Source organism: Erythrolamprus reginae, chromosome Z (assembly GCF_031021105.1).
Source record: "Erythrolamprus reginae isolate rEryReg1 chromosome Z, rEryReg1.hap1, whole genome shotgun sequence".
Classification (NCBI taxonomy): domain Eukaryota; kingdom Metazoa; phylum Chordata; class Lepidosauria; order Squamata; family Dipsadidae; genus Erythrolamprus; species Erythrolamprus reginae.
In genome coordinates this window covers 90,318,602-90,345,886 of record NC_091963.1, presented here as the reverse complement: position 1 = coordinate 90,345,886, position 27,285 = coordinate 90,318,602, and the positions used below count along the sequence as shown (strand labels likewise).

The 27,285-nt window shown below is 42.5% G+C and overlaps 1 protein-coding gene across 1 annotated transcript in view; it reads left to right on the top strand.

Moving 5' to 3' along the window:
* Window positions 1-27,285, top strand: part of RPRD1A (regulation of nuclear pre-mRNA domain containing 1A) — a 75,381-nt gene that overhangs the window by 3,558 nt on the left and 44,538 nt on the right. Inside the window, exons 2-5 of the mRNA XM_070728909.1 lie at window positions 7,244-7,373; window positions 10,560-10,666; window positions 10,753-10,838; window positions 27,101-27,227. Coding sequence (XP_070585010.1) covers window positions 7,244-7,373; window positions 10,560-10,666; window positions 10,753-10,838; window positions 27,101-27,227 — 450 coding nt within the window. The remainder of the gene's footprint in view (window positions 1-7,243; window positions 7,374-10,559; window positions 10,667-10,752; window positions 10,839-27,100; window positions 27,228-27,285) is intronic.

Sequence of the window (27,285 nt, the reverse complement as noted above, 5' to 3'; positions counted from 1 at the left end):
TGGTTGGTTGGTTGGTTACTTACTTGCTTACTTACTTACTTATTGGATTTATATGTTGCCCCTCTCTGAGGTCTCGGGGCTTCTTACAATATATTTATTTATAAAAAGAAACAATAGTATAGGCTAAATCAAATTAATTAAAAGTAAGTAAACTAATCTAAAATCCCCAATTATATTTATTTATTTATTTTATTATTTATTAATTGGACTTTTATGCTTCCCCTCCCCGAGGACTCAGGGCGGCTTACAAAATATAATAAAACAATGTATAACATTTATATTAATTAAATATAAAATATAATTAAATATAAAATCTAAAAAATCCAAGCCATAAAAAGCAGTCAATCAACTTTCTTTAACCACATTCATCATCCAGGAGGCAAGAATGTAATAGCCCTAAATCTGGTGGCATAAATGAATCTTAAGACTTGTGGAAGGCAAGGAGGGTAGGGGCAATACGAATCTCCCGGGGGAGTTGATTCCAGTGGTCCCCCACAGAGAAGGTTCTTCCCCTAGGAACCGCCAACTGACATTGTCTAGTTCAGTGGTTCTCAACCTGGAGGTCAGGACCCCTTTGGGGGTCGAATGACCATTTCACAGAGGTCGCCTAAGACCATGGTGTTAGGAAATAAAGCTTCTATTCTGGCACCTTAGAACGTATTTTTACAATCCGAACAATCAGGCGTTTACAGTTGGAGTGTCCCTCTGATCTTCCTGCCAATCAGCTTAATGCTCTGTTGGAAGAATTGGCACTAGACTTATGACTGTGGGTCACCACAACATGAGGAACTGTATTAAGGGGTCGCGGCATTAGAAAGGTTGAGAACCACTGGTCTAGTTGAAGGGACCTGGAGAAGGCCAACTCTCTGGGACTGACCAGTCGCTGGAATTCATGCGGCAGAAGGTGGGCCCATAGGTATTCTGGCCCAATGCTATGTAGGGCTTTATAGGTCGCAACCAACACTTTCAATCGGCAGCCAATGCAGTCTGGAGTGTTGGAGAAACATGGGCATGCTTAGGAAGGCCTATGACTGCTCGTGCAGCTGCATTTTATATTATTTGCAGTTTTTGAACACTCTTCAAATGTAGCCCCATGTAGAGAGCATTTCAGTAGTCAAATCTTGAGGTGATAAAAGCATGAGCAACTGTGAGTGAACACTCCCTGTCCAGATAGGGCTGCAACTGGTGCACCAGATGGATCTGGAAAAACACCCTCCTTACCACAGCCAAAAGATGATGTTCCAAAGTCAGCTGTGGATTGAAGAGGACACCCAAGTTGTGGACCCTCTCTGAGGGGTCAAAAGTCCCTCCCCAGAGTAATGGATGGACAGATGTAAGTGTCCTTATGAGGCAGAACTCACAGCCATTCCATCTTGTCAGGGTTGAGTCTGAGCCTAACAGCATCTAGACACTAGCACATTATTCCCACTGCTTCACTGAGTGAACACGGGGTGGAGATGTGTAGCTGGGTATCATCAGCATATTGATGGTAATTCACCCTGTGCCCTTGAATGATCTCACCCAGCGGAGTCATGTAAATATTAAACAGAAGGGGGGAGAAGACCGATCCCTGACCGTCTGCTAACACTGACTGCGACCAACCAGAGAGGTAGGAGGAGAACCACCGTAAAATGGTGCCTGCCACTCCCAACCCCTCCAGTCAGTGCAGAAGGATACTATGGTCGATGGTATTGAAAGTTGCTGAGAGGTCAAGGAACACCAGGATAGAGGATAAACCCCTATCCTAGGCCCACCAGAGATCATCCATCAGTGCGACCAAAGCAGTTTCTGTGCTGTAGCCAGGCCTGAAACCTGACTATTGAGGGCCTAGATAGTCAGCTTCATCCAAGGACCATTGGAGCTGGAACAACACTACCTTCTCAACAACCTTCCCCATAAAGGGAAGATTGAAGACAGGATGATAGTTGTTAAATACAGCTGGATCCAGGGAAGGCTTCTTAAGGAGGAGGCACACGAGAGCCTCCTTGTAGGGATCCTGAAAGGACCGCTCCCTCAACGAATCTCCTAGACCCAGCTCCATGTCACCTCCCTGCTGACCGAAACCACCCAGGAGGGACACAGGTCCAACAAAGCTATGGTGGAACTCACAGCTCCCATGGCCTTGTCCACTTCATCAGGTTTCACCAGGTCAAACTCCTCCCATACAACAGAACTAAGACGGGTCCCTGTCACCTCAACTGACTCGTCAGACGACACTACATTCCACTTGGAGTCAAGGTCTGTCTGGATCTGAGTGATTTTATCTGCGAAAAACTTATTCAAATCCTCAGCACTAGCCTGCAAGGGTTTTTCAACACACACACACACACACACACATACCGGTTAAGGAGGGAGCAAATCACCCTAAACAGGGTGGCTGGGCGAGATTCTGCAGATGCAATCAAGGCTACATGATACGCTTATCTTGTCACCCTGAGTGCCACTTTGAAAGTCTTAATGTAAATGCTTATTAGTGTTTGGTCAGATTCAGATTTGCTTCTCCTTCAACCCTTCTCTAGACCTCTCTTCTGGCATTTCATTCCCTGGAGTTCTTCAGTAAACCAAGGAGATCTTCAGGGTCTACTGCCACAGAGAGGTCACAAAGGTGCAATCCGTTCAAGAGCCCCTGCTGCTGTCATATTCCAGGCTGCAGCAAGGGACTCTGCCGAACTGTATACAAGCGAATGAGGTAAAACCTCAAGCGCCCTCTGAAAGCCCCCCGGGTCCATCAGGCACCTGGGGCGGAACCACTTAATCGGTTCTGCCTCCCTGTGGGAGAGGATTGGAACCTTAAAATCAAGCCGTAGCAGAAAATGATCTGACCATGACAAAGGCAAGATATCTAAGCCCCTTAGTTACAGATCATTACTCAACTGCTTCGAGAGGAATACCATGTCGGTATTTTGTGAGTTGGACCCTGTATTATTTGGGTCAGATCCATGGTTGCCATGGTGGCTATGAACTCTTGCACTAACCCAGGGGATTCGCCAAGTGACAGTAGGTTTAAGTCCCCCAAGATAATAAGTCTAGGGAACTCTACCGCAAACCCGGCTTCGTCCTCAGGTAGCATAGGCAAGGCTGTTGACATGCAGCTGGGAAGTAGGTACGTGAGCAACAAGCCCATCTGAACCCCTAGATCCAACTTCAAAAAGAGCAACTCATAACCCTCAATCTCAGGAGCAGTGAGCCCTGTCTGGATCTGGGTGATTAACATTAGCAAGATGGAATGGCTATGGATTTAAAGAGCTACTGAATCTGAAGACATCTGTCTTAAACTGTAAAGGGGATTGTGCTCTTCCAGATGGAACTGACTTACAACCTGGATATTTGTAAGTTTTGCACACGAATCATGAGAGCCTGGGAACCATCAAGGTCACTACTGTAGGTGCCCAAGAAGGAGGTGGATTATTCCCATAACAAAATAATGTTTCATAATTAGACAATATTAACACCCAGGGCTGAAGAGAAGGGGAAGATATTTTTTAACTAAGCAAGCCATTGTATGGAAAAGCAAAGCTGGTTTTGATTCCTCAGTGCCAAAATTGTATATCCAATAACTTTTTACTTTTTGGATTTCAAAGGTCCCAATAGTGTTTACTACTTTACTTTACTTACTGCACTGGATCTTATTTTTGAGCTTAATAATGATGCTCTTTCTGTAGCAGTTTGTCTTCAGATATTCAAATCAAAACTTCCCTATTGAGCTTTCAAGGAGCTGTGAAGAGATGATACTTTGGGACAGAGCTTCAAAACATTAGTTCATTCCCCACATTTGTAGCATTAGCTCTTTCCCCAAATTTAGTTATTTATTTATTTGATTTATATGCCAATTTATTTGTAGCGTATAAAGCACTTAGTTGTTACTGTCAGCATGATAGTTGATGTGCAGGTAGTCCTTGACTTAGGACCACAATTGAGCCCAAAATTTATGTTCTAAGTGAGACATTTGTTAAATAAATTTTGACCCATTTTATGACTTTTCTTGCCTCCTTTGTTAACCGAATCACTACAGTTGTTAAATTAGTAAAATGGTTATTAAGTGAATCTGGTTTCGCTATTGACTTTGTCAGAAGGTCACAAAAGGTCATCACATAACACTGACACACTGAGACCACCATAAATGTGAATCATTTGACAGGCATCCAAATATAAATTATGTGACCATGGGGAGGCAATGGTCATAAGTGTGAAAAATTGTCATAAGTAACTTTTCAATGCCATTGTATCTTCAGATGGTCACTAAATGAACTGATGTAAGTCTACTATGTGTAGGACTCTGTATCTTATTCATATACTGACTGATGAACAGTGTGGTGACTAGTGGTGAAGCCCCTAACCTCCCACTCAGAAGGATGAAAGTTCAATCCTAGGTAGTGGCAGATGTTTTTCTTCTAAGATATAAAGAACAAAAATCTAGTGTGAACTCCATCTGGCCTCAGGAAGGGCATCCGGCCAGTAAGTGCTTAGTTCCATCCAGTCACCCTGTCATTTTTTTTACTGTGGGCACACTGGTACATATTAAAAATGAAATACTGTTGCCTGCTCTCAAAAGTGTACACATACATTTTTTGAGAACACACACACACACAAATACATATATGTATTAACCATAAAGGGAAGTTGTTAGACCTCTGTGTTTACATATTTTCTCTTACAGTCATATCGCCTCATCTTCTGAATACTTGCCTGATGCAACCCTTTGCCTCTGCCATCCAAAATGCTGAGCATGAGATTCACTCCACCTCCAGCTATTCCTTTTCTTTCTCCCAGCACCTCCAGACATTGCAGCCAACATCTCACCCTCCATGTGAACCGCCTGCACTTCCACTGCTGATTCTTTTCACTGAAGTAATCGAAAGCAATAGAGACACTCCAGAACAGTTTTCTCAACAGTTCCTCTCTCGCTAAATATCTTCATATCCCATATTGTCTGACAATCGTATAGCAGTTTAATATTACAACTATGCTTTTTTGTCCCTATTCAATCTAGATAGCTTATTTTAAAATCCTGACACTTTTCAAAACTGAAGCAGTCATAGCCAAATTAAGGGATTTTATGCTTATTGATTGCCAATTGTTTAAGAAAACGCACACACAGTAAAAAAAACATTAAACAACATACTAACATCTATACGATATAACCCCTAGGGTTCTCTTACAACAATTCATATCAAAGATTTACATTAATATGGTTTGTATAACTTACTTACTATCCTTATTTTCCCCAGTAGTTAATTTTATCTCCAGCCCACTACTTCCTCTTTTTCCATCTTATTTTATTTTGTCTATTCCGTGATTTTATATTCAATGATTTCAATGTTTTTTATGCTGTTAGCACACAGAGTTGTTTGAAATAAAATTGTGACAAATAAATTTAATAAGTAAATAAACAAATTAATAAAGGTCAAAGAGAGAGTTATCTAATTAGTACCTAATTGATAATAACCTTCAGACAATGCATAAATAGTCCTTGATTTATGACCACAATTTAGTCTACAATTTCCATTGCTTAGCAAGATAGTTATTACACCCCATTTTACAGTCTTTTTGCCACAGTTGTTAAGATTACTGCAGTTGTAAAATGAATCATGCAGTTGGTGAGTGAATCTAGCTTTCCCCATTAACTTTACTTTTTGGAAGCCAGCTGGGAAGGTTAAAATAGTATTCATATTCACATAACCTAGGACAGTGCAAGTGTAATAAATGTATGCCAGTTGTCAAGCGCCAAAATTTTGATCTTATTACCATGGAGATATTATAATAGTCATTAATATGAAAGTCAGCCATAAGTCAGGTTTTTTTGTGTTGGAAAATTGAATAGTTACTAAATGCATGGTTGTAAGTCAAGGACTAGCTATACAGCACGTAACAGCGTACAAGCAAAACACAGATTGAATAGGACTGGGGCTACACACCATGTACTGCCATTTGGGGTTTTTTATACCCTCTGTGCATGAGCAGAGGGTAAAAGAACCCAAATGGCGGCAGGTGGGTGGGCGGAGACTTGCGCTGCCTTCACAGCTGGCTCTCCGAAGAGAGACAGTCATGAGTAAACCGGGAGCATTTCAGCCTGCTACACACATTGAAAATGGCAACTGAGTTGATATCTCATAATTGTAAAGAACATGGCCTGTCATTTCATCATGAAGTCCAACCTCAAGATCTTGGTTCATGCAGAGTCCACCTGCATTGAATCCCTGATTATCAGAGCCCAGGTGAGATGACATCAGAATGGATGATCAGTGTATGCCTTTCTGGTTGCTTTGTAGTGGAGTCCAAGAAGAGATCTTGAAGTCAACTATGCAAGTGCTACAAAAACATCATGAAAGAAATCCTGTACCACTGTAACATCCAGCCAAAGGAACTAGAAATTGCAGCTGACAGAACCCATAGGCAAGCCCTCTGCTCTAAAATCTGTACTGGCTTTGAAGACAGGCACCATCAAAATTAATAGAAAGCTGTGAATGATGTCACAGAATAACACCCACAATTACTCTACCAATGTTCCCATTGTACTGAACTGCACTGGGACTGCATAGCCACCCCCATATTAATAGATATGAATTATTCTTCAAACCCAAAGGACTAACATAATATAGTATATCTTACATATAACACAGAGGGAGAATATAAATAACAATACTGCACAATAATTATCGATAGCATATTGAATTTGAAATTATAGGTAGACCTCAACTTATAATAGTTCATTTATTTATCATTTAGAGTTATAAACAGCACTGAAAAAAGTGACTTATGACTAACACGTATGAGCGTTGCAGCAACTCCATGCTCGTGATTTACATTTGAATGCTTGACAACTGACTCACATGGTTTAACATGGTTTACAGCATCCTGAACTGATGTGATCTTCTTTTGTGATCTTCTGAAAAAGAAAGTCAGTGGAGAAACCAGATTCCCCTAACAACTGCATTACTAATTTAAGAACTACATTGATTCAGTTAGCAAATGTGGTGAAAAAAGTCATAAAATGGAGCAAAATCATTTAAAATTTTTATCCCTTAACATAAATTTTGGATTAAATTGTGATCGTAAATTGAGGACTATCTGTACATTGTAGAATCTAAATTTAATATTTGCTTAAAAATTCTAATATTACTATCTTATTATCTCACATGCAAATATGAATTTGTCCCCCCAAAACCCTAAGTTTTCTGGGACAAAAACTGTTTAGTCCAGTTTAGATTGCTGCAATTATTTTTTCTTTCTTTCCTTTCTTTAGCCAAACCAAACAGGAAGCTAACTTTTTTGTATCTGGCTAATGATGTTATTCAAAATAGCAAAAGAAAAGGGCCAGAGTTCACAAAAGATTTTGCACCTGTCATAGTGGAAGCTTTTAAACACGTATCCAGGTATAGTACATTCTTTTTAGAATATTAATTTAAGGAACCTTTTTTTTCTAGTCAAAAATCATCATCATAGAATAATGAAAGTTTGACATATAGATTGCTGTTACTTTGATTTAGAAAATGGAACTAAACTGAATGCATAAGTTTGTGTGTACATGTGTTCATTCTGTCATGCAGGATAAAAAGTACATACTCGGGCAGGATTGGACTTGTAATTGACATAGGTAAAGGATGACTATTGTAAGGCTAAATCTATGCAATCTATAGCTTTAATTGGTCGAGAGGTTTGTAAGCAGCATTATTTAATGTAACAATATGAACATCAAGATTCAGACATTTTAAACAAACTGATGAACTTCTTATCAAAAATTATCATCAAAAATTGAAAAGAACTAAAAAATGGGAGCTATTTTGCAGAAACCTTTTTTTCCTGACTGAAAATACAAATAATCTATTAGTTTACTTGCTTGCTTCGTTATTTATTTATTTATTTACTGGATTCATATGCCACCCCTTTCCGAGGACTTGGAGCGGCTTACAACATATAAAAACAATAATTACAATAGCTAAAGCCAATTAAATTAAAATTAAACAATTTAAAACCCCAGCTGTGTTAAAAATCAGTCATACCTATTCAAACAACAATCATACAAACATTTGTCAGCCAGGGGGCTGAGATCTAATCACCCCAAGCCTGGTGGCATAAGTGAGTCTTAATACTGCGAAAGGTGAGGAGGTTGCGGGCAGTGCAAATCTCCGGGGGGAGCTGATTCCAGGGGACCAGGGTCCCCACAGAGAAGGCTCTTCCTAATTAGACATTGTCTACTTGATGGGACCTGGGGAAGGCCAACTCTGTGGGACCTAATCAGTCGCTGGGACTCATGCAGTGGAAGGCGGTCCCGCAAGTAATCTGGCCCGATGCCATGTAGGGCTTTATAGATCATTGCCAACATTTCGAATTGTGTCTGGAAGCCAATCAGCAACCAATGCAGTCTGTGGAATGTTGGAGAAACATGGGCATATCTAGGGGAGCCCATGACTGCTTGCACGGCTGCATTCTGCATGATTTGTAGTTTCCAAACACTCTTCAAAGGTAGCTCCATGTAGAGAGCATTGCAATAGTCAAACCTTGAGGTGATAATGGCATGAGCGACTGAGTAGAGACTCCCTGTCCAAACAGGGCCGCAACTTGTGCACCAGGCGAATCTGGGCAAATGCCCCTCTCGCCACAGCCAAAAGATGAGGGCCCAAACTCAGCTGTGGATTGAGGAGGACGCCCAAGTTGCGGATCTTCTCTGAGGGATCAGAAGTCTCCCCCCCCTCCCCGAGTAATGGATGAATAGATGGAAGTGTCTCTGGGAGGTAAAACCCACAGCCACTTGTCAGGGTTGAGTCTGAGTCTGTTAACAACCATCCAGACCCTAACAGCCTCCAGACACCGGTACATCACTTCCACTGCTTCGCTGAGTGGACACGGGGTGGAGATGTATAGCTGAGTATCATCAGCATACTAACAGTAACTCACCCCATGCTGATTGGAGAGATAGAAGGAGAACCACCGTAAGATGGTTCCTGCCATTCTCAACCCCTCCGGCTGGCGCAGAAGAATACCATCGTTGATGGTATCAAAAGCTGCTGAGAAGTCAAGAAGCACCAGGATAGAGGATAAACTCCTATCCCAGGCCCACCATGGATCATCCATCAGTGCGACCAAAGCAGTTTCCATGCTGTAGCTAGGCCTGAAACCTGATTGTTGAGTGCCCAAATAATCAGCTTCATCCAAAGACCGTTGGAGTTGAAGCGACACCACCTTCTCAACAAGCTTCCCCATTAAGCGAAGGTTGGAGACCGGATGATAGTTATTTAATACAGCTGGGTCCAGGGTCCCTTCTTGAGGAGGGGGCACACAAATGCCTCCTTGTAGGGAGCCTGAAAGGACTGCTCCCTCAACGAAGCGTTGGTAATCTGAACCCACCTCCATGTCACCTCCCTGCTGTCCGAAACCATCCAGGAGGGACACAGGTCCAACAAACAGGTGGCAGACCTCACAGTTCCCATGGCCTTGTCCACTTCATCAGGTTTCACCAGGTCAAAGTCCTCCCACACAACAGAACTAAGACAGGCCCCTGTCACCTCGACTGACTCATCAGCCGACCATTCCCAGTTGGAATCTGGATCTGGGCAATTTTATCTGTGAAAAACTTATCCTTCAGATGAATACTGCTTTGAGAAGAATACCATGTTGGGAGTGTGATCCCCTTGTGAGTTAGACCCTAAATTACTTGGGTCAGGGCCATGGTAGCCATGAACCTCTGCGCCAACCCAGAGGATTTGCTGAGTGATGGCAGATTAAAATCCCCCAAGACAATAAGTTTAGGGAACTCCACCGTCAGCCAGGCTACATCCTTGAGTAGCACAGGCAGGGCTGTTGATACGCAGCTGGGAAGCAGGTACGTGAGCAACAAGCCCACCTGAACTCCTAGATCCAACTTTACAAAGAGCAACTCACAATCCACATTCTCAGGAGCAGTGAGCCAGCATAGCCACTCCTCCCCCTCTTCCCTGGGATCATGACTGGTGCCATACCTGAAACCCAGCTGGGCACATTTCAGAGAGAGGAACTCCTCCCTCTGGGCCCAGCCAGGTCTTAGTCACACATGCCAGGTCAGCCTCCGCATCCAGGAGTAAATCCTGGATGAGGGGAGCTTTATTTACAACCAATCTTGCATTGAGAAGCAGCAGCTTGAGCCCAGGGTCCTGAGTTTGCTTATCGCCATTACCCTGGGCTGAGCTCAAGGGGCCGGAACAAGGGATCGCTTTGAAGCAGCGAGATTTTCTTCCCCAGGAGCGGCCTACCCCATGTTTCCCACCATGTCTACCTCTCCCCAGCAAAGCCGGAATATTCCAGCCCTCTGCCACCTCAGAGATGGGCTCCCTCACTCTTCCCGCCTCTACATCGCCAGGCAAACTGACCATTCCATTCATAACACTCATCCCAATCATACTCTCCATCCAATCATTCCCAATCATCCATCCTTAAGATTCACCTGCAATAAATTAATAATAATAGAAACTTAGAACACATGGTGACTTAAACAAATAAAGTACAGTACATGGACATTTGTTGAAATAAGTTTCTGTTTACGTGTTTTTCTTCCATTTCTGTTGGTGATTCTTTTGCCATCATAGTGAAACTGATGATAGTTGCAAAAAGCATCTGGGCCGTGTGCTATCTATTTGGGAAGAAAGGTCTGTTTATGAAAATGATGTGTTGGAACAACTTAGACAAGCTTTGTGTAAGTAAATTCCATATTTAGCCTTTTATTTTATGATTTGTATAAGTTCATAAGTGACTTTTAAATCTTTATTTTTTAATTTCTAGATGGAAACCCAAGGAAACGCACATATGAACAGATAAAGATAGAAGATAACACTTCAGCACAAAGCTCTCCATGTGATCCTCCCCAGGTACTAGCAATGTATAAAAAATAATATCTACAAATGTCTTGTTTCTAAACATTCTATTGATACTTTGAGGATTTTTTTTCTAAAGAGATCAATATATATTTTTTCCAGCAACTGTAAGCTCTTTGTCTCTTGTGTTTTACCCATATCCTTGTTTTGCTGGGTACTAATGAATGTCTGAACTTGCTGTGAATTTGCCATCTGCATGATTGGTGCATAGAGAATGGGATACAGAGAATGGTGCATAAAGAATGCCACATGGGAAAGTCACAGCTATGAATGAGAAGGAGGCAGGCAGGGAAGGAAGGAAGATGTGAAAGGAGAAAGAACAGGTTTTGTGGGAAGCAGCAAAAAAGCAGCATTCCTTAACTTGGAAATGGGCAAAGGCAGAAAGGGAAACTAAATCTCTGTCCATGCAAACCATGCTCAGTTTCAGCCTTCACTGGGAAGGAAGGAAGGCAATAAAAAGAGGAGTCAAATTCTTAAATCCCCACAGCTGACATCCACTGGCTGGAATTTGATCTATCCCTTCTAGTTTAGAGGGGGTTCTCCCTGAGTTTTTAAAGATAAAGTTTCTCTTTAAAAATCTAGGGGTTTCTCTTTAAAAAGCAAGGCGGTTTCTTTTCCTCCTTGCTTCACAGTGAGTTTCCAGCCCTGGAAGTGTTCTTCTTCACCTACTAAGGAGAAACTCAGGTCTGTTGCTTTAAAAACCTGAGTTTTTAAAGAGAAAAAGTTTATCTTTAAAAAGCAAGGCAGTTTCTCTTCCTCCTTGCTTCACAGTGTGGCTCTCCAGCTCTGGGAGTGTTGTTTCTGAGCTGGGAACTTTTTCAAAGGACTTCAATGGATTCAGAAGAAAAGCAGGTGGGAATGGAGGAGGCAGTGACTGGGGCTTGTAAGGGTCCCTTCTCTGACTTTGGATTTGTCTCGTCTCTTCTGTGTGTGTTTGTGTGTGTAATTGCTAAGGTGAACATTTTGCTATGAGTATTTCCCATTCTGGCTTTCCCTGCTCAATTGCCAGCTTTCTTTAGTTCAAAATCAGCCAAATGGAAGAGGAAAGAGTTTCTCCCTGAATTTTTAAAGACCTGAGTTCTTTTTAAAGTTTCTTTCTTTTTCTTTTTCTTTCTCCTTGCTTCACAGTGCAGCTCTCCAGCTTCTGTAATGTCATTTCTGGGCTGAGAACTTTTTCCTTTAGATTCAGAAGAAAATGAGGTGGAAATAAAGAAATAAGTGACTGGGCTTGTAGGGATCCCTTCTCTGAGTTTGAATTTTGTCTCGTCTCCTCTGCCTGTGTTTGTGTGTGTAGTTGCTAAGGTGAACATTTTGCTATGGGTATTTCCCACTGGTTTTCCTTTTCAGAAGCAGCCAAGTGAGAGGGGAAGAGGCTGGGGGAGGCTTCTTGTTTGTTTGTTTGTTTATTTCATTGCCTGTGTTCTGGAACCTAAATTGCTTAGCTATGCAATTACCAGAGAAAACCTATTTAACTTAAAAGCTTTTCTTTTCTTCACTCCTCCAATTTTAAATGAAACTTGAGCAGGACCTGTCCTTAGTTATCAGGTAGCTGCTTTGTGGTCAGTCCTCCTGATTTGGTCTCATTTAGATTTAATCAGCATTAAGATATTGCTTGTAATATTTCCTTTATAAATAATATTTATCTTTCAAAACAGATTGGGGTGTGTGTGGGAGAGAGTGAGAGCAAATCCTTGGGGTTTGTGTTTGCCGGTAGACATCTCAATGGGGTTTATATCAATTTTAAACCTGTTCATTTTAAATAATGTAAGAAATGCAGGTTAATATTGCTGAAAGTAGTAACGAGTCATTCAATGAGTTAAATGCATCAGAAATCAACTTACAATACGCAAGATAAAGGTATATGGTGCATTCAGAGAAATGCAATGCTAATGGATTGATTCTCCTTCTCAAATCTTGGAGTTTTAGTTACATAGAAACATAGAAGTCTGACGGCAGAAAAAGACCTCATGGTCCATCTAGTCTGCCCTTATACTATTTTCTGTATTTTATCTTAGGATGGATATATGTTTATCCCAGGCATGTTTAAATTCTGTTACTGTGGATTTATCTACCACGTCTGCTGGAAGTTTGTTCCAAGGATCTACTACTCTTTCAGTAAAATAATATTTTCTCATGTTGCTTTTGATCTTTCCCCCAACTAACTTACAAAATCAGACACCTTACAAAATAATACTATAGGGGGATATAGCATTGCTTCCAGCTGTACGGATTCAGCTCCAGTGATCTTAGAAGCCGATGTCTTAGAAGAACTTGAACGATTAAAGATAAATAAGGCAATGGGTCCAGATGGCATCCACCCCAGAGTTCTTAAAGAACTCAGATCTGTCATTGCTACCCCCCTGACAGATTTGTTTAACCAATCCCTGTTAACAGGAGATGTTCCTGAGGATTGGAGAATGGCCAGTGTTGTGCCTATCCACAAGAAGGGCAGTTGAGAAGAAGCTGGTAACTACAGGCCAGTTAGCTTGACATCAGTTGTAGTTAAAATGATGGAGACTCTACTCAAAAAGAGGATAAATCAGCACCTAAAAAACAATAACTTATTGGACCCAAATCAGCATGGCTTTACTGAAGGCAAATCATGTCAGACTAATCTCATTGATTTCTTTGACTATGTCACAAAGGTGTTGGATCAAGGTGGTGCTGTGGATATTGCCTATCTGGACTTCAGCAAAGCCTTTGATACGGTTCCACATAAAGAGCTGATGGATAAATTAGTGAAGATTGGACTTAATCCCTGGATAGTTCAGTGGATTTCAAGCTGGCTGAAGCATAGACATCAGAGAGTTATTGTTAATGGCGAGTATTCTGAGCAGAGACAGGTTACAAGCGGTGTGCCACAAGGGTCTGTTCTGGGTCCTATTCTTTTTAATATGTTTGTGAGTGACATAGGGGAAGGTCTGGTAGGGAAGGTTTGCCTATTTGCCGATGACTCTAAAGTGTGCAATAGGGTTGATATTCCTGGAGGGGTATGTAATATGGTAAATGATTTAACTTTACTAGATAAATGGTCAAAGCAATGGAAACTGCAGTTTAATGTTTCCAAATGTAAAATAATGCACTTGGGGAAAAGGAATCCTCAATCTGAGTATTGCATTGGCAGTTCTGTGTTAGCAAAAACTTCAGAAGAGAAGGATTTAGGGGTAGTGATTTCTGACAGTCTCAAAATGGGTGAGCAGTGTGGTCAGGCGGTAGGAAAGGCAAGTAGGATGCTTGGCTGCATAGCTAGAGGTATAACAAGCAGGAAGAGGGAGATTGTGATCCCCTTATACAGAGCGCTGGTGAGACCACATTTGGAGTACTGCGTTCAGTTCTGGAGACCTCACCTACAAAAAATTGACAAAATTGAACGGGTCCAAAGACGGGCTACAAGAATGGTGGAAGGTCTTAAGTATAAAACGTATCAGGCAAGACTAAATGAACTCAATCTGTATAGTCTGGAAGACAGAAGGAAAAGGGGGGACATGATCGAAACATTTAAATATGTTAAAGGGTTAAATAGGGTTCAGGAGGGAAGTGTTTTTAATAGGAAAGTGAACACAAGAACAAGGGGACACAATCTGAAGTTAGTTGGGGGAAAGATCAAAGGCAACATGAGAAAATATTATTTTACTGAAAGAGTAGTAGATCATTGGAACAAACTTCCAGCAGACGTGGTTGGTAAATCCACAGTAACCGAATTTAAACATGCCTGGGATAAACATATATCCATTGTAAGATAAAATACAGGAAATAGTATAAGGGCAGACTAGATGGACCATGAGGTCTTTTTCTGCCGTCAGTCTTCTATGTTTCTATGTTTCTAACTTCAGATTGTGTCCCCTTGTTCTTGTGTTCACTTTCCTATTAAAAACACTTCCCTCCTGGACCTTATTTAACCCTTTAACATATTTAAATGTTTCGATCATGTCCCCCCTTTTCTTTCTGTCCTCCAGACTATACAGATTGAGTTCATTAAGTCTTTCCTGATACGTTTTATGCTTAAGACCTTCCACCAATTCTTGTAGCCCGTCTTTGGACCCGTTCAATTTTGTCAATATCTTTTTGTAGGTGAGGTCTCCAGAACTGAACACAGTACAGTGATCCCCCGTTTATTGCGTCCCCAACCATTGCAAACAGGGTACTTCGCGATTTTTCAACCCGGAAGTCAAAATACCATCTACGCATGCGTGCGTTTTTTCTATGGGCACGCATGCGTAGATGGCAACCGGGAGATCAGCTGCTGGGTGGCTTTCCTGGGTCTTCCCCCTCTTGCTGGCGTCAGCGAGGAGTTTCCCCACCGCCCACGCAAACTCCTCGCTGCCGCCCGCCCTTCGCCCGCCCACGCCGTTCATTCTCGCCGCTTTCGAGCTGAGTCCTGAAGCGAATTCGCTCCCGGACTCAGCTCGAAAGCGCCGAGAGACAGCGCCAAGGAACGGCCTGTCCACGCTGTCTCTCGGCGCTTTCGAGCTGAGTCCGGGAGCGAATTCGCTCCCGGACTCAGCTCGAAAGCGCCGAGAGACAGCGCCAAGGAACGGGCCTGTCCACGCTGTCTCTCGGCGCTTTCGAGCTGAGTCCGGGAGCGAATTCGCTCCCGGACTCAGCTCGAAAGCGCCGAGAGACAGCGCCAAGGAACGGGCCTGTCCACGCTGTCTCTCGGCGCTTTCGAGCTGAGTCCGGGAGCGAATTCGCTCCCGGACTCAGCTCGAAAGGGCCAAGAGACAGCGCCAAGGAACGGGCCTGTCCACGCTGTCTCTCGGCGCTTTCGAGCTGAGTCCGGGAGCGAATTCGCTCCCGGACTCAGCTCGAAAGGGCCGAGAGACAGCGCCAAGGAACGGGCCTGTCCACGCTGTCTCTCGGCGCTTTCGAGCTGAGTCCGGGAGCGAATTCGCTCCCGGACTCAGCTCGAAAGCGCCGAGAGACAGTGCCAAGGAACGGGCCTGTCCACGCTGTCTCTCGGCGCCAAGGAACGGGCCTGTCCACGCTGTCTCTCGGCGCTTTCGAGCTGAGTCCGGGAGCGAATTCGCTCCCGGACTCAGCTCGAAAGCGCCGAAAGACAGCGCCAAGGAACGGGCCTGTCCACGCTGTCTCTCGGCGCTTTCGAGCTGAGTCCGGGAGCGAATTCGCTCCCGGACTCAGCTCGAAAGCGCCGAGAGACAGCGCCAAGGAACGGGCCTGTCCACGCTGTCTCTCGGCGCTTTCGAGCTGAGTCCGGGAGCGAATTCGCTCCCGGACTCAGCTCGAAAGCGCCGAGAGACAGCGCCCCCCGGACCCCCAACCCGGGTTTGGGGGGCTGCTCGGAAGCCCCCCATGCCGGCGGCAAACAGCCGCGCCGCCCCCAATCTTCGGCTCCTCGCTAGCGCTGTGGGAGTAAAAACACCATTTGCACATGCGCAGATGGTGTTTTTACTTCCGCAGCGCTACTTCGCGAAAACCCGCTCGTTGCGGGGGCTCCTGGAACGGAACCCTCGCAACGAGCGGGGGATCACTGTATTCCAAATGTGGTCTCACCAGCACTGTATATAGTGGGATCATAATCTCCCTCTTCCTGCTTGCAGCCAAGCATCCTACTTGCTTTCCCTACCGCCTGACTGCACTGTTCACCCATTTTGAGACTGTCGGAAATCACTACCACTAAATCCTTTTCTTCTGAAGTTTTTGCTAACACAGAACTGCCAATACAATACTCAGATTGAGGATTCTTTTTCCCCAAGTGCATTATTTTACATTTGGAAACATTAAACTGCAGTTTGCTTTGACCATTTATCTAGTAAAGCTAAATCATTTACCATATTACAGACGCCCCCAGGAATATCAACCCTATTGTACTCTTTAGAGTCATTGGCAAATAGGCAAATCTTCCCTACCAAACCTTCCCCTATGTCACTCACAAACATATTAAAAAGAATAGGACCCAGAACAGACCCTTGTGGCACACCGCTTGTAACCTGTCTCTGCTCAGAATACTTGCCATTAACAATAACTCTCTGATGTCTATGCTTCAGCCAGCTGCAAATCCATTGAACTATCCAGGGATTAAGTCCAATCTTCACTAATTTATCTATCAGCTCTTTATGTGGAACCGTATCAAAGGCTACAAAGGTTACAGTCTTAATTGTGCAGTTCTTGGTCTGGTTCAGGATTCAAAGGTAGGCAAAGTTGGCTGTTCCATGACTTTTGGACATAAACTCCCAGAATTCCTGAGCCAATCATGCTAGCTCAGAAAGTCTGGGAATTGAAGTCCACATGTCAAGAGAAGAGCCAACTTCGCCTACCCCTAGTCTGGTTTATTGTGTGGTCTTCTGAAACATATAATCTGGCTCTGTTAAAAAGTGCTATTGCTAACATGTTGTAAGCCACCCTGAGTCTAAGGAGAAGGGCGGCGTAAAAATCGAATAAATAAATAAATAAATAATCAGGAGTTATTTTGAAGGAAATCCGGTTTGTTTTATGCTTTTTTTAATGGCCTACTTTAAGGAACCTGAAGCTGCTGTTGTAATGAAGTTAGGCAAGTGGCAAGAAAGTTTGTACTCTTTTTCCCTTGGGGTGTGTGCGTCTGTGTGTTATTAAATAAATAGATGCCTTGGGAAAGTACAGCTTAGAAAGGTCAAAGGCAAAATGGACTGCTAAATTAGCCATGACCATCTAGCCAAAAATTGATTTGGCCTAAAAATCTGTCATATCTTAAGTTTTCCATAGGGCATAACTTCAGATAATGTTTTTAACAATTTCCAAATACTGTGCAAGGAATAATAAAATCTCAGGTTTAGAATATGTTTGTTTGAAATAACATACTGAAAAAAAAACATCTTGCAATTTTAATTTATGTCTATAGGACATCATTGCTGCAATGATGAAATTTTTTAAAAGATTTATAACTATTTTTAATTCATTTTCTGTTTGATGTTTTTTTAATTAATTACTAATGTAAATACTGAAACAAATACAAAAATATGATACTGATGTAACATGATCTTCATGTGATTGATACTGTAGGCAAATCAGTCTTTTTAAGTTTGAAGTTATACTGAAAGGATAGTTTACAAAAATTCTGAAATATACTTTTGTTATAAGTACTCAAATATATTTACCCCTGCAAATCATTATGAAGGTTTTAAAACTAAGGCTATCTTAGAACTAGTGTTTATTGATGTAATAAGTCCTTTGAAAACAACTAGCTATGATGGTTCATGGTTTATTCTGAGCATTGTGGATCATTTTTCCAGGTTTGGCTTTGCGTGTGCAATGAAGACGAAGGCAGATACTTTTAGGTTGTTTAGTAACTGGCTGAAATTTTTGGAAAGAAAAATGAATAAGAAGGTTGTTAGTGTGGTCTCTGATAATGGAATAGAGTTTGCAAACAAGAGATTTGTTGACTTGCTTAAGGATTGTGGTATAGAACATAGGCTGTCTGCGCCTTATAGACCACAGCATAATGCATTTGTTGAGAGGAGAGGCCAAACGCTACAGGCCATGATGAGAACCATAATTAGGGATTCTGGTTTGTCAGGAGAGGTGTGGTCTGAGGCATTGCTGTGTGCGAATGTTGTTCACTCAGCTACTGGAGAGATCCCATCCACTAGGTGGTATGGTAAGAAGCCTGACTTGAGCTATCTTCATATGTTGGAGCACAAGCATGGGTGCATATTCAATCTCAAATTCGGAGGAAAGATCAGCATAGAGCAAGGTTGTTGTATTTTGTTGGTTATCACAATAGCTATAGATCTTTTAAGTTCTGGGATAAGAACACTGGTGTGTGCAGTTACAGTGCAAGCGCCAAGTTTCTAGAACAGACTGGATGGAATAGGTTAAAACATCCTGAAGGGACAGATAAGGAAGTTATTGTTCAGTCTCCTTTATTTGTGGAGAAGGATAGCTGCCAGAGACTGCCCTGCAGTGCTGAAAGCGAGTCTGAAGGGTCAGGTAGTGAGGAGTTATTGGCTGAGGAAACTCCTGGTACAAGTGAAAGTGCTCCAGTAGTGGATATTAAGAGTGAAGTGAAGGATGAACCAATGCCAAGTACTAGCGATGTTGTTGTTCCAAGGAGAGGTTCTAGGGTTAGGAAAGAGCCGATAGGTACAAGCTTGTGCAGTTGTGGAACCATTGTATTATGGAGAACTTAAAATGTTTCCGGATAAAGAGAAAAGGCATTGGCATGATGCTGTGAGAAAAGAGTTAGCTGTCATGAAGGAGTTGGAAGTTTATGAAGAAGTTCAGTTGCCTCCTGGAGAGCATTTGGTGGGATCTTGTTGGGTCTATAAAGTCAAGACTGAATCCAGTGGTGCTCTGAAATATAAAGCTAGATTAGTAGCACAGGGTTTTCCCCAGATGGAGGGTGACTATGATGAAGTTTTTGCTCCGAGTTTGAGAGCGGCAACTCTGAGGACAGAGTTAGTATGGGCTGCAAAGCACAAGTGCTATGTGCACCACGTTGATGTGGAAAGAACATATCTGAACGCACCATTGCAGGTCTATTGAAGCAGTAAGGAAGATAGTGCAGGATCTAGAAAAGAAATTCAGGATCAGGAATCTTGCTGAGATTAGCCACTATTTAGGCACTGGCATTGAGAAAACCAAGAATGGTTTTAGACTAACACAAGCTGGGAAAATTAACAGTCTTTTGAAAAAGTATAACATGGAAAGCTGTAAGATTTCCCAGACTCCGATGGAGAGTTTTTTTGTGCGCAGCAATACAGCAGGAAATGCTGTTGATAGGGAACTGTATCGTTTTCTGGTTGGAAGCTTGTCTTATTTGGGAGTTTGCTCATGGCCTAATATAGCTTATAGCGTAAATCAGTTGGCGCGGTATAACAAGGAGCTAGCTGAATATCACTGGAAGGCTGTTGAGAAGATTTTACAATATTTAAAAAGGACTATGCATCATGGTTTGTACTTAGAACCTGATGACAGTTTGAAACTGGTGGCTTATGCTGATGCTAGTTTTGCCTTGGACAGTGTGACCAGAAAGTCTATTACAGGTTTAGCGATTTTATTTGGAGGTGCCTTGGTAGGGTGGAAATCCATGAGACAGCAGCATATCAGTCTGTCTATGTTGGAGGCCGAGTTTGCCAGTTTGTCACAATTGTGTATGGATCTGGTGGTATACTGGCAATTGCTGTTGGATCTCAGTGTGGAATGCCATAAACCAGTTGTGGTATATGAGGACAACCATTCAGCTTTGAGCACGGCAAAGAGAAAAGCTGTGAAAACACGCTAAAAACACACAGATTGAAGATATTACAATGTAAGGGAGTGTATTAAAGATGGCCTAATCAAATTAGAGTACTGTGAAAGTACTGAAAATATTGCTGACAATTTCACCAAGGCGCAAGGGGCTAAACTACATACTGATAGTTGTACCAGGTATAACCTGAAGCAGTAACTGTGTTTAACAATTGTCAACCCCAAGGGGGGAGATTGTTAGTACATGATACATAACGGTATTTGTGGTTGCCATGTATGTTAAACTACCAATTGTAGTTTGTATTTTTACAGTTGCAATATCTCTGTAAGGACTTTGGCTGGTTTGCCATAAGAGGGCGCCAGCACTCTCTCCTGTCAATGATGCTTAGATAGCTCATTTACCTTTTTGCCCTTACCTTGTGGGGGACTATATTTTGCTTCATGCAGATATGTGCGATTTGTTGATTATTTCTGCTTTGTGCTTGTAAATATGTATATATGTAAATAATACTTGTTTAGTATACTAAGTGTGTGTTGTTACTGGCTGTATCACACATCCACACTCTTCCTTAAACTCTACTCAGCATATGTCGAAGGTCTTGTAGCCTACTGCACTGAGACATACAAACACAAATGACACAGGGAAGGACTTGAATGCAATAACGAGAGACTACGACCGATTAGGCAACACAGTAAAAAACCTAGGTACACAGGTTATTTTTTCTTCCATCCTACTCACAAGAGGATGACACCCAGTAAGAGAATGACACCCAGTAAGAGAACACAAAATCCCAGAAATAAATCATTGGTTAAAGAGTTGGTGTTGCCAAAAGAACTTTGGTTTCCTTGATCATGGGCTACAATATCTCCAAGATGGGCTTTTAGCAAGGGACAGGCTACACCTCACTAGGGCTGGAAAGAATCTCCTAGGAAACCGAATAGCCCAACTTGTCAGGAGGACTTTAAACTAAGACCGAGAGGGGAGGGTAACCAAACTAGGAGATCAAACAATGAACAAAATAAGGATGGGGAACAAGTCAAGCTCAGACACCAGCCAGAAGATACAAAATGCCCTCCCAGTATCAGGCACAAACAACACAAATGTACAAAGCCTGGGAAACAAACAGAATGAACCGCAAATACTAATGCACCAGGGTGAACATGATTTAGTTGGAATAACAGAAACCTGGATGACACATGATTGGAACACACAGATAAAGGGATACAAACCTTTCAAGAAAAATACGTCACACAAAAAAGGAGGTAGAGTTGCACTCTATATAAAAGACCACAACACTGTCACAGAGCTACATCCAACTAAAGAAGAAAATCCCCTAGAAAGCATATGGGTAAAGGAAAGAAAATGTGACACAACAATAGGAGTATGCTACAGACCACCAAACTAAATTGAAACTATGGACAATCTTTTTACAAACCAATTAACGGAAATATGCAAAAAGCATAACACTATTATAACGGGTGACCCAGACATCAATTGGAAAACCAACTCAGCACCAAGTGAAAAATCTAATAGATTCCCAACCAGTCTTTCAGATAACTTTGTAGCCCAAAAAATGGAAGTGGGAACTAGAGGAACAGCAAAATTAGATCTAATACTCACCAACAGAGAAGAAATGATAGAAGGAGTTGAAGTAGAAGGGGCGTTGGGTGAGAGTGACCACATCATCCTACAATTCAATATAATGCAAACATAAATGGCTGGTCCTAACATCACTAAGATTTTGGACTTCAAAAAAACAGACTTCAACAAACTTAGAGGTAACCTGGGAAAGATCCCCTGGATAGAAGTCCTAAAAGGTAAATCCACACAGAAAGCTTGGGAGGCCCTGAAAAACAACCATAAAAGCCCAAAACAGCACAATTCCTATGAAAAAGAAAAACAGGAAATTAGCAAGAAACCAGCATGACTAAACAAAGACCTCACAGACACTCTAAAAGAAAAAAGTCAAATACAAAAAATGGAAAGAGGGACACATAACCAAGACAGAGTTTCAACAAACAGCAAGAATCTGCAAATAAAAAGTAAGGACAGCAAAGGCCCAATATGAACAAAAACTTGCAACAAAAGTCAATGATAATAAAAAAAAGTTTCTTCCAACACATAAACAAAAAAAAAATCAAGTTGCTACACTAAAAAGAGAAGGTGACAAAGAAATAGACAAGAGAGATAAAGCAGAGCTGCTCAATACATATTTTGCATCAGTCTTCACACCAAAAGAAACCACCAACCAACAAACCAGTATCACAGCAGTAAAAAACAGTTTTGGAACAGAACTCAACATAACTAAAATCATAGTCAGAGACTACCTGAGAGAACTCAATGAGTACAAATCACCAGGACTAGATGGACTACACTCCAGAGTCCCAAACGAACTGGCAGATATCATAGCAGAACCACTACTTCTTATATTCCAAAAATCATGGAATGCAGGAGAACTACCGGAAGATTGGAAATGAGCCGACGTAGTCCCCCTCTACAAAAAAGGGGGAAAAACAGACCCAGGCAACTACAGACCAATCAGTCTGACATCTATACCTGGAAAAATACTAGAAAAAATAATTTAAAAACAGCTCTGCCACCACCTAGAAACAAACAAGATAATAATCAACAGCCAACATGGGTTTATCAGAAATAAATTATGTCAAACCAATCTCATATCATTTTTCAACACCATAACAAAATCAGTAGACCAGTGTAATGCAACAGACCTTATACACTTGGACTTTAGTAAAGTTTTTGATAAAGTAGACCACAACCTACTACTCTACAAATTGGAAAAAAGTTGGATAGACTACAACACAGATAGATGGATTAACAGTTGGCTGACCAACCGCACCCAACAAGTAGTCCTCAACGGTTCTAAATCCACATGGAAGGAAGTAGGCAGCGGGGTACCTCAGGGTTCAGTCCTGGGCCCAGTGCTCTTCAACATATTCATCAATGACCTAGATGAGGGAATAGAAGGGGAATAATCAAATTTCCAGACGACACCAAGCTGGCGGGGATAGCCAATACCCCAAAGGATAGGCTCAAAATAAAGAAAGATCTAGATAGATTAGTACTGTGGGCTCAAACTAACAAAATGAAATTTAATGTTGGAAAAAGCAAAATCTTACACTAGGTAATAAAAACCTAACATACACAAACAAATTGGGAGAAACCACACTTAACAGCAGTGATTGTGAGAGAGATCTTGGAGTTTTGGTGGATAACCAACTAAATATGAGCCAGTAATGTGCAGCGGCGGCTAAAACAGCCAACACAATCTTAAACTTCATCGACAGGGAGATACACTCCAAGACTAAGGAGGTACTAATACCACTCTAGAAATGCCCTAGTCCGACCATACCTAGAGTACTGCATTCAATTTTGGTCACCCCACTTCAAAAAGTACATTGACACTCTAGGGCAGTGATGGGCAACCTTTTGAGCTTGGCGTGTCAAAATTTGCCAAAAAACCGAGCATAATTCGGGTGGTGTGTCACCTTGAGAAAAAAACACTCACTCTCTCTCACTCTCTTCCTTCCTCTCTCACTCTTTCTTTCTTGCTCTCTCTCACTCTCTCTCTTCCTTCCTATCTTCTCTCTCCCTTCCTTTCTTTCCTTCTCTCTTCCTTCCACTTTTTTCTCTTTCTCTCTCTTTTCCTTCCTTCCCCTCTTCCCCTCCCTCTCCCTCTTTCTCCCTCTCTCCCTTTATATTTATCTCTTCCTTCCTTCCTCTCTTCCTCCCTTTCTCTCTCCCTCTCGTTCACTTTTCTCTCCCTTCCTTCCCTCCCTCCTTCTTTCCTCTCCTCTTTCCCTCTCTCGCTTTTCCTTCTTTCTCTCCACGTCTCTGGCGGGCAGCCGGCTTTGCTGACCGGCACAAGGTTCAAGCCAGCTGCCCGGGAAAGCACTGTGCCGGCCAGGAAAGCCGGCTTTCCGGGAAAGCAGCGCGCTTTTCATATGCGCTGCTTTCCTGCTGCAACTCTTTCCTGGGGGGGGGGGCGACCCCCCAAACTGGTCAGATTCAAGAAAAAGCTTATCAAGGGGGGCAGGGGGTTGTAAAAATCTAGTTACGAGCCGCCAAAGGAGGAAGCAAACAGCGCGACGTCCACACAGTTCTTTTTTTGGACTCTCTTTTTTGCGAGCCTGGCATGATTTTTTTTATTACAAATTAATAAACCCTCTTGCTCTCCCTCTCTTTTTCTCACTTTCCCTCTCTTGTTTTCTTTCTCTCTCTCTTGCTTTCTCTCTCACACTCTTTCTCTCGTTTTCTTTCTTTCACTCTTTCTCTCTCTCTTCCTATCTCTTTCTCTCCCCCCTCTCTCTTTCTCACTTTCTCTCTATCTTGCTCTGTCGCTCTCACTCTCTTTCGTTCTCTGGAGGCTGGCGAAAGTGATTTTCAGTGTCAGGTGCGCGGGCCGGCACGCGCTCTTCCCCATCACCCTGCCAGCCCGCCCAGAACATTCAAAGTAAGAGCGAAGGTTTTTCTTACTTTGAATGTTCCTGGCGGGCTGGCAGGGCAATGGGGAGAGCGTGCGCTGGGCCGCGTGCCCGACACTGAAAATCGCCTTCGCCGGCCCCCGCTGTGAGAATGCCTGCCGCGTCTCTCTTGCAGCGGAGGAGAAAGAGAGGCGAAGCGGGCGGGTGGGCGGGCAGGGGGCAGCGGCGAGTAGCCAGGGGCGCGAGGGGGCTAGAGGCGCGGGGTTGGTTCGTGTGCGCCCTTGGAAAGGGGTGCACGGGGCGGGCGGTGTTTTGGGGTGCGCTGGCGCAGGCGTGCGCAGGCTACAGCAAACGGTGCGGCACAATGACTGCTGCGGGCGCCAGGGGGCCGGCACACGGTGGCGGGCCAAAACCGGGGTGGGCGGGCCCCCCCCAATTTTCAGTTTGGCCGGGCCCCTGACGCCAGTCCCGGTAGTACCGGCCTATCGGCGGTCCTGCTGTACCTGCTTGCAGTCGGTGGGAAATTGGAAAGTGGGGACATTTGCATCTTGGCCACTCCCTAAAGCTCCCCTTTTCTCGGCAGCCGCGTGTCACCGAAAATGGCTACGCATGTCAGTGCTGACACGCGTGTCATAGGTTCGCCATCACTGCTCTAGGGAAAGTACAGAAAAGAGCAACTAAAATGATAAAGGGACTGGAAACCAAGACATAAAAAGAGAGGTTGCTGGAACTAGGCATGGATAGTTTAGCAAAAAGGAGGGTCAGAGGGGACATGATAGCAGTATACAGATATTTGAGGGGTTGCCACAGGGAGGAGGGGGTCACACTATTTTCCAGGGCACCAGAGGACCAGACCAGGAGCAACGGATGGAAACTGGCCAAGGAGAGATTCAACCTGGAAATAAGGAAGAACTTTCTGATGGTGAGAGTGATCAACCAGTGGAACAGCCTGCCAGCAGAGGTTGTGAATGCCCCATCAGTTGAAACATTCAAAAGAAAATTGGATTGCCATCTGGTTGGGGTGGTGTAGGTTTCCTGCTTGAGCAAAGGATTGGACTTGATGACCTGCAAGGTCCCTTTCAACATACATACATAAAACACAAGCCTTCTGGGCCCACCGGAAGTTGGGAAACAGTCCATTTCTGGCCTCCAGAGGGCCTCCACGGGGTGAGGGAAGCTGTTTTCGCTCTCCCCAGGCATTGAATTATGGGTATGCGCACTCGCGCATGTGTGATAGTACACGTGCACGCTCTTTTGGCACCCGAGGAAAAAAAGGTTTGCCATCACTGATCTAGGGATTCTAATATAATATATCCTTTTGATGTCGTACCATGTTTTTAATAGAGGTTTCCTGATTACATGTTTATTATATATAGTTTGTCTTTTTTATTCTTCCTTCCACAGATGGGCGTTCAAGCCCATCTGCAGGTCATGCCCCTCTAAAGTCAGTATTATTTTGTTTGATAAGTTTATCCAGTCGTTAAGAGGCAGTACTATAGTAAAATTTTAACTCCGGAAATCCCAGGCCACCTCTATCCTTACTATCTTGTAGATTTGATAGTTTAATTCTGGGTTTTTGTTGTGCCATGAATTTTATTATATTTTTGTTCAGTTCTCTGAAAAACTTTTGGTCTGAACTAATAGCAACTATTTGAAAAAGATATATAAATTTGGGATGAATACTCATTTTTATCACGGCAATTCTACCCAAAATAGAAAGTTGCAGATCCCCCCATTTTTCAAAGTTTATCTTTGTTTCTTGTGCTAGTTTGTCATAGCTATCTTTTTTGATGGATGAGATCTTGTTTGTGATAGTTAAGCCTAAGTATTTGATCTTTTTGGTGATTTGCAAATTTAGAACTTTTTCTAATTCATCTTCCTGTTTTTGCATTGTTTTTTGTCATGAGTTTGGTTTTTTGTTTATTGATTTTTAACCCTGAGAATCCCGCAAATTTCTTTATTTCTTTAATCAATTCCGAACCTGAGCTTATTGGGTCCTCTTAAAAAAATACTACGTAGTCTGCGTAGGCCTGCAATTTGTATTATTTGTCCTTAATTTTGGTTGAATTCGGAATCTTTTAAACTGCGTATGAAGAAAAAAACAAGTTAGAACAGAGGCTTCCCTTCTTTTCTCCAAACCATAGACTCAGATAATAAATTAACTCCAGAGATTCACTATGATATTTTAATGTGGGCATGGATATGTGCTAGAAGATACATTGATCTATATTCTATAGAATTATGTTGGCAAAACTATATTTAGAGCAACAGTAATAGATTTCCAAACTTAGTACAAATACAGAAAGATTGAGGGGGAAAAACCCTTGGAAATTATATAATTAACTGAAAAGTTAACTTTTATGTATTTTTAAAAAGCGCTACACATACAGAAACCACGGAGGCAGTGGATTGGGGAAAATCTCAGACAGGAAAAAATAACTGGGATGGAGTATGAAAATGTAATGAAATATCCCAGCAAAAGCCACAGTTGATTGGTATCCTGAATAGGAATATGCTGGTTCCTCTCTCAGCTGAATTAAAAATAATATTGTTGCAATTTTTGTCAGCTCTATTATTATTTTGTAATATGGTAATATCTGATATTTTTCAAACTTACACATTTTCTCTAGACAATGGATGTTATAAGAGCATTACAAGAATTAGAAAATGCAGCCTCTGGAGATGCAGCAATTCATCAGAACATAGCCTCAATATCTCTTGAAATTGAAGATACAACTTTGCTTAATAGAATCACAGGTTAGGAAAGTTATGTTATAATTATAGTGTCAGAATATTAGACTTAATTGGATAATTT